Source organism: Quercus robur, chromosome 8, assembly GCF_932294415.1.
Source record: "Quercus robur chromosome 8, dhQueRobu3.1, whole genome shotgun sequence".
Lineage (NCBI taxonomy): Eukaryota > Viridiplantae > Streptophyta > Magnoliopsida > Fagales > Fagaceae > Quercus > Quercus robur.
Window position 1 is genome coordinate 59,424,267 of NC_065541.1, and position 8,186 is coordinate 59,432,452.

The window sequence follows — 8,186 nt, forward strand, 5'->3', positions numbered from 1 at the left end:
TAGCCAAAAAGAGCTGCTGATAAGTATCTTGCAACTTGGGTGGGTTGAAGTTGACCCAAGCTGTGACTGAACTTTTCGAAGGAATCAGGGCCTCCTTTGGGTCGAAAATAGTGACTGAACCTTATTTTAGTATTATCCTTTTTGTATGCTTGCAAGTTTGCAACTTGGATAGGTTGAAGTGGACCCACCCGAGTGACAAGAAAGCTTGAAATGTAAGTTTTAGCCACCGGGTTGGACCAGGCTAATGATATTTATAACTTTTTTGGGGGGACACATTTCTAGGCTGCTAATAAGTTCGGAGCTCCAAACTCTAATTAGCCTACTCAAATGGTGGTGATATTACACAGCGCTACTCAAATGGTGGTGACTGTTTATCTATATAATGCCACATTTATTGAAGGTAATAGGCAAGAGCACTCATAACTTTGTGCTCCATCCATACATTATTAGCCAACTAAATGCAGGCCATTATTTTCTGAAACTTAAATCATTTTTATCACAAACTCAAGGCTGGCCATGATAAAGGATAACTTGAAAAAAGCCTTTTACGACAGGCAATATATGCTTTATATTATAAAGATACACACCTGTACATAGTACAGACTACTATAATTGGCTAATTTGTCTTGCTTACCTAACCTTCTAAAGGCATAAAGACAAGTGATTACATCTTGGTTTCAGCTCCTCCTATAAGTGAAGTAGTTAGAAATGTTGGTATTTGATGTGGATGTGGTGGGTAAAGGAAGCAAGGGATTCTGGACGCAATTGTTCTGGGGGTTAGATGGGAAGGTAGCTGATGGAGCAGTAGTCGTAGAAGAGGAGAATCCTGATGATGCTGCAATAGAGAATAAAGGCACCGGGGCAACAATGCCATTGCCTTGTATTTGCCATCCCCAGCTGGATAATTGTTGCGAAGAAACAGCTTCGACTGTCTTCTCTGTGGCCATTCCCTGCAAATAAAAGATTAATTAAGTTTTGCTATTTAAACCTGAAATGCGAGGCATGTCAACAACATGAATGACACCTTAATAACCATAGGAAAGAGTGTTAAAAGAACATGGAAAATGGTGTCCTAAAATAAGGTCATTTAGACCTTTTCTACTTAGGAAATGGCTTACTTCTTGTGCTAGACCGTAATATTAATTGAAGTTTGATACTTAGAATTGTATCAAAGCAAAGTATCAAACTATCTGAATTATAATTAGCTTGTGGAAGGAAAATGTAGAGAGCATGAAAAGTGAAAATATAAATCACATTATTAGTTCTTCTTAATCAACAAAGAACTACATGTATCGTGTTGATCTTTCTCAACCCTGGTTGATATTTCTGCTACAACCCAAGAATTGTGGAAGATTTTTTTTTTTTGGGAAATTTGAGGGCTAATCCCGTGATTAACTACCAACCAAGCAGATCACAACATGGCCTTCATCACTTTAAACTGGGCCAATTATGAGTCAAGAAATAGTCACTGTAGATCATACTCCGTACATTGACATTCAATGAAGCACAAAATAGCGAAGAAAGCATTGACAATGCTTGTTGTTACAGGGATCAGTGGTGCTTACACTAATATTTTCTAAACTTCCACTGGGTAGAGGTAGTGTAAATTAACCAGTGTAACAAATCAAATTTTAAATGAAAGAAAGATAATTACCTCATAACTTTGTAAGTAACCAGGACATATGCCAGACCATATGGGAAGGTGCTTTGATGCCATTGTCAGACTATGAACGGGTTGGCCACCCAGTGGTGCAGAAGCAGAGTTATCAACCTGTAAAAGTGGGGCATCAATTATTAATGGCAATATGATAAGAATCCACATGCATTTATATGAGGGTAAAACTTAGGTGTGGTTCCTAAGATTTTGTATCATAGGTCTTCCAATTTAATTCAATTATATGGTTGTATTGATTAATGCAGCAAAATAAGTATTATCCTTTCCAAGAATAATTTAACTCAATCAAGTGGGATATTGATGAAAGCAATCACGTGATTAAATTTAATTGGAAAAACTAAGGTATAAATACCTACGAAACTATACCTAAGTTACACGGAAAAAAAAAGTGTAAGCATTGTAAAAGACTGAAGGGCTACCATTAATCTCTCTCTATTGCAACAAGAAAGACAATCCCCCACATTGTCCTTGCCCTTTGAACCATTAGATATCCCAAGGCTTAGATCAAGATTGTGGCCATTTCCTGAACTCATAGAAACAGAAATTCATTCAACATATTTATTAGCAGAGAACTTGTTTTTTACTTGTAAATGCAACCAAAAAATTAACATTTGAAAAATTAAATAAAAGACATTAATATCGATTAGTACCTTGAGTATTGCCATCTACAATGATCTCCCCTTCATAGGTGCTTGGTTCAAAGTTGGTCACTGCTTCCCTTCCGTTGCACTTGATGGCTGCCATGTCATAGGCCCTGAATTTAACAACAACCAAAAAAAGGAAATGAAGATTTCTGTTAGATTAAACCCCACCTAAATCAGATTTCAGACCACAAATTAGTGTCGAGGACAATAAATTCATGATCCCAAGGACCTTGCAGCTTCTGCTTCACTATCAAACAACCCAAGGTATTTATACCTGCAAACAAGCTTGATAATCTCATGGATAAAAGAGAGGATTGCCTAAGCATTTCATCTTTTGTATAGTTCTTTCTTATAGCCATATTACGCTTCATTTCATTAGCAGAAGAGCAAAATGACTAGGTCTAAGAATTCAAGCTGGAGCGTAGGATAGGACTTATATAATACCAATTTTTGACAGCTACCGCTTGTTTTAAAATCATCAGAAATATGGTTTAAGGGAATGTTCTCTTACTTCTTCCCAAGGAATTGTCCCATTCGAGCTTCCCATCGACCACATTTGTGCAGGGTTACACCTCTGTATTTTGAGCTCCCTCGTGCGAATCCAGTGCTTTGACGACGAAGAGTATGAATAAATTCTTCCTTAGTCATATTCCTGGTCTGCGAATCAACCAAACCACAATTAATATGCAAAATAAAACTCAAAAAATTTCAGCCAGTAGCAATTAAACAAATCCCACTTCTACCTGTTTCATATCATCCTCATAATCGTTTACACTAAAATTGATATCAGCATCAATCCCCCGGAACTTAATTGCAGCTCGATCATATGCTCTGAAATCACAAGGTCCAAATTTAGGAAAATTTAACAAAAGCATGACACAAAGTATGAGCTTCATTCAAAATATCAAGCATATCAACTCACCTAGCCGCAGCATGAGCAGTGTCAAATCCACCTAACAAATCCCAACACCAGAATTCATCAAGATATCCCAGAACCAAAAAAGAAATCATTCATTGAATTAATTTCCCCAATAAAATCAAATTACACAAAGAGATCATCATCTACTTACCTAAATATACTTGCTTTCCACAATCCCTGTATACACATAAAAAAGGAAATGAATTAATAACATTGAAGAAAACATATATACAAACCCTCCAATACAAAGAAAACAGATAATTGATTCATTTGCATAGCACAAAACCAGTTATGTAACTTCCTATACTATAAGAGTCAAAGATCAATAAAGAACATTAAACCATTGATGACATATAAAAACAGCTTCTTTCTTTAAGAATAAACAAACATATACTTTTTTTAATATATATATATATATATATACCATATATGTGATTCCCATCGCCCGGTTCTCCGGTAAAACGTTACGCCCCGGTACTGAGAGCTCCGGGACCTCGGTCCCCGTCTACTTTTCCTGGCTTGCTGTTGCTTCTGCTGCGTAATTCTCAGCTCAGGCTGACCTCTTCCAGAGTCAGCAAACGACAAGTTCAACCATTGAGTCTTTGTCGACGACAACGAAGAAGATGATGATCCTAAGATGAACTCTGATTCCCTGGATTCTCTTACTCCGGTGACCGGAAAAAGTGTCCTTGTAACAAGTTCTGAACTTGGGGTTTTTTGTTTGACCTCGTCGGTGTTGTGGACACAGTATTTTTCTTTTCTCTTCAAGATGTCAAACATGAACTCAGAGGAGGAGTTGTTGGAAGAGTCCTCATCTCCGGCATTGGTTGGAGCTTCTTCAGCATTGACGATGGAGGAGGTGGAGGTGCCAGAGTCTTCTGGGAGCTTCACCAACTCCATTACCGTTTCTTTTTCATCACAAACTGAATTGTTTGAAAGGATATCAACATTGAGATCCAACATGGTTTTTTTAGGCTGTTGAGTGTTGATCTTTGAAGAAAAAAATGGGTCTTTTTGTTTTTTACTTAGTATTGTGTGTTTGACACGGAAACCCCATTTGCATAGCTGAATTTTCTTCAAGAAATATTAGCCAAAAAAGGAAATCTCTTTGAATGAAGACTGGGAAGGTTGCTTGAGCTAGCTTCTTATGTGTAATGGTAGGAGACAGAGAGAGATGTGATCGTAAGGTGTTGAAAAAAAAAAAAACGGCAGTCTTGAGGTTCTATAAGGACAAATGGATCAGAAAGAAAAGTCCTGCAAAGGCGAAGAGAGAGAGAGAGAAGAAGAAGAAGAATAATGGAAAAGAAGAAACTGATGAGATAGGCAATAATAGATGATCAGAGGTTTGTGAAGCACAAGAAACTGGCTGAGCAACTTAAAAGAAAGAGATGGGGACGTGTTAACATTGTAGGTAGAGCATGGTTACACTTGGCCATTTTACTTCGCAAATACTAGTACTTATATATATTCACTCGGAATATTTTCTCACATAATTGGGACAAAGCTTAGTTTAAACCTTGTATTTTAGGTTTTTTAATTACATTTAATTATATGATTTATTAGTCAATACAGCTCATTTAGGTGACTAATTAGCTCATTGGCTAATGCAGTTTCTTGTTAATGGCTACAACTTTCAACTTACAATTGGTATCATCTTTATCCACACTGTTTTTTGATGTGCTAAACCAGTTTCAAGTTTGGGCAAATTTTAGATACAGTTATTTAAGTAATGATGTATGTTAAGTTTTCCAATTAATTTTTAATTATATGGTTTATTAGTCAATGCAACACAATTATGTGGCTTATTAGCTTATTGACTATTGCACTTCTTTGTGTATAATTACATCTTTTGAGTTTTACCTTTTAAATTCCAATTCTTTATTTTGGATAATTCAATAGTTGAGGGTACCGAAATTTAACCTCTAGCCGTCTCTTTTGAAAATATTATGAGTAGTAAATTGAGCTATAAGGCTATTGACTTTTAAGTTTCAACTTCATTACTATTTCTATTATGCTCTTTTTCAAGAATATTATAAATTAGAGCTTTAAAGTACCCTACTTACCAAATTAGTAGAAAAACAATAACATAGTACTAATTATTAGCAACCAATTAACTCACTAATTTTCCTCTAAAAAAAAAACTAACTCACTAATGACATCGTTTATATCCAAACACAAATCTTAACATAGTTTGACTTTGTGCAACTTGTGTTGTTGGCAATTAAGTATAATAATAAGTAATTAAGTTTCAACCATACAAATCAAAATTAACTTTGAAGAAGTGGAATGTCAAATAGATCTTAGGTTGACGTGTCATGAACGTATGGAAGTGATGTTACGTGTTAATATTATTGGTAAAAGTTGTGACTTAGAAAAAACAACTTCATGGTAGAACCGTAGAACTAGAAGACAATTAGTTTTCCTTAATCCAACATCTTCTTGGGACTAAAGGAATCTTACATTGTTGAGATTTTTTCATGCAAGTTGATTGAAGTAAGTTTGGTCCACAAAAAGTTAATCTCACGACATAGACACCCTCGCCTCCAAACCTAACTTCACTTCTATCTCCAAATTTGGAATTTGTGATTTCTTCAAAGATTATAATATTAAGTTATTAACTTTAGCAAGTCCTATACGATAATATCAACATGACAGTAGCTTTGCATATTAAAATCCAAAAAATTGTGTTTCTTTATGTGACTCTCATAGATGGAAATAACGCAGAAATTACACTATTTCCTCCATTTTCAATATACTAACAGTATATACCTAAACAGTCCTTTTCACATTACCAATATTTATTCATATCTGGTTGTTCAGTCTTTAATGTACCTAAAAAAAGTTGACAACAGAGTGAAATACAAAAAAAAAGTTAGGAACTTTCTTGGTTATTACAAGAGCCATCATGGCGTAGAGCATAAATGGCCAAATGGGTCATAAAAAGTAAATTATGAAACCGCCAAATCCTAGAGTCCAAATCCCAAATCCTATATTAGTATTGCTTGTTTTGGGTTGTATCCTACACCTTAATTTCTGGAAACTAGGAAAAGCATTTCCCTAAGTGGTAAAGTCATAGGTTTTAATTGCGATATAGGTGGGCGCGTCTAATGACTTTAGACTTCATATGGTCACCAAATAGCATACGCGTAGAGTGGAATTTCATTTTCCACGCGCGATATTATTCATCAAAATCTTTACACACCCAATTCGGGAAACTTTTTCAAGAAAATGTTTTCATTGATTATTTTTTTCTATGATTTCAATACCTTTATGGTACTCCACGTGTCAGTCAGTGATAGGTACGAAACCTCCAGAGACTAATAGGGATATCATAGCCTGATCCCAAAACTTGCTAAAGCTGGACAACGTTGACTGTACACTATATATGAAGGACCACCCCTTCCTTATGTGATAACGGTCCCCCCCCACCCACCCCCCCTCTCTTATAGAGAGAGATTCAATAAATCGAGCAGTTATAGGTTGGGCCACTCATCCCCTTAAGTTGGCGCAACAAAATAAATAGAATGTGGCCGAAACTACTTCAAATATCATAAGAATTTATTTACCTACTTCATTTTAATTTATGTTTTTATGTTCGATTATTAGTATGAACTATAAACAACGTTTTCTTCCAAACCATGTTGAAAAAATATTCTCTAATCCATACGTGGTAGTTTATAAGATCATATACATGATTATTAGGTAAGTCATGTTACTAAAAAATACGAGGATGTTTATTTAATTTACCATATAATAAGTTAGACAAAATTTTATCTTACTAGTATTAATAAGGATGTTATGCCAATGACACAATGGTACCTAGGGTGTGTTTGGATAGAACTTATTTTGCTGAAACTGAAAACTGAAAACTGAAAACTGAAAACACTGTAACAAAATAATTTTTAAATGTGTGAATAGTGCTGTGGGACCCATTTTTAATGAAAAAATGGATAAAAAATGAAATTTGTGGGTCCGTGAACAGTGCATATATGCACTGTTCACTGCAGAAAGTCAGCTTTTGCGGTTACTGTTCAATGAACAGTAACCGCAATACCCAAAATGCGTGAAAACCAAAAAAAAAAAAAAAAAAAAAAAAAAAAAAGGAACAAACGCAGACGCAAACGGAAGAAACGTGGATCCAAACATTGCCCTAGTCCAAGGTTAACAATCTTGTTCAAGTAACCATTTCGATTTGTCCATTAATGGTTTACTTTGACATACTATTTTATAATATAAATATATATGTGAGAGAGAGAGAGAGAGAGAGAGAGAGATGCGAAATAGATTTTATCTAATTCTTGATGATGCACACAATACCATTTGTTAACATGTCCAAACAAACTTTGAAATACTTGCCAAAAACAAACACGCAGCATACTAGTGTGGTACTGGTCAAGATTTTTCAATTATATAATATGTCTAGTTAACAGGTGCCCTTAGAGCATTTGTCAATAAACCATTTTTAAAAGGTTTTGATAGTATCTTTAAAAGGTTTTGATAGTGCTTTTATAGAAAATAGAAAAAGTTGTCAAAATATTGATTTTTTTTCTTTTTTTCCCATAAAAACTTTTCTAAAATGTTTCAATATTAAATGTCCTTATAACATCTGTTTATACACCCTTTAGATAGATGAATAATGCTAGAGATAGATTTTATTTTATTTTATTTTTTGAGAATCAAATGGATTTTTTTACATGCCTAATATTATATCCCTCATATGGAAATTTTTTACAATATGTATATTGTTTTTATGGGTATGATATATTAATTTATTCTTTACTAGTAGCATTTTATTTTATTACTTTAGTAGTAACATGGTTACGCATAGGGGTGTCAATGTTCGACTCAACTCGTGAACACGACATGAACCCAACACGGGTTTTTGCGGGTTAGGGTTGTGCCTTAATGGGTTTGGGTCATAAACAAGTCAACCCGAACGTGACACGAT

The 8,186-nt window shown here is 34.8% G+C and overlaps 1 protein-coding gene across 1 annotated transcript; it reads right to left on the minus strand.

Moving 5' to 3' along the window:
* Positions 1-531: 531 nt before the first annotated feature.
* On the minus strand, positions 532-4,670 carry LOC126697341 (ethylene-responsive transcription factor RAP2-7-like). The gene is made up of 9 exons (XM_050394303.1): positions 3,663-4,670; positions 3,390-3,415; positions 3,242-3,272; positions 3,063-3,150; positions 2,831-2,976; positions 2,326-2,429; positions 2,095-2,198; positions 1,655-1,771; positions 532-950 (listed from the first exon to the last, which is right to left on the minus strand). Exons 1-9 carry the CDS (start codon positions 4,199-4,201, stop codon positions 678-680), a joined length of 1,428 nt encoding a protein of 475 aa, XP_050250260.1. The 5' UTR covers positions 4,202-4,670; the 3' UTR covers positions 532-677.
* Between the last annotated feature and the right edge of the window lie 3,516 nt (positions 4,671-8,186).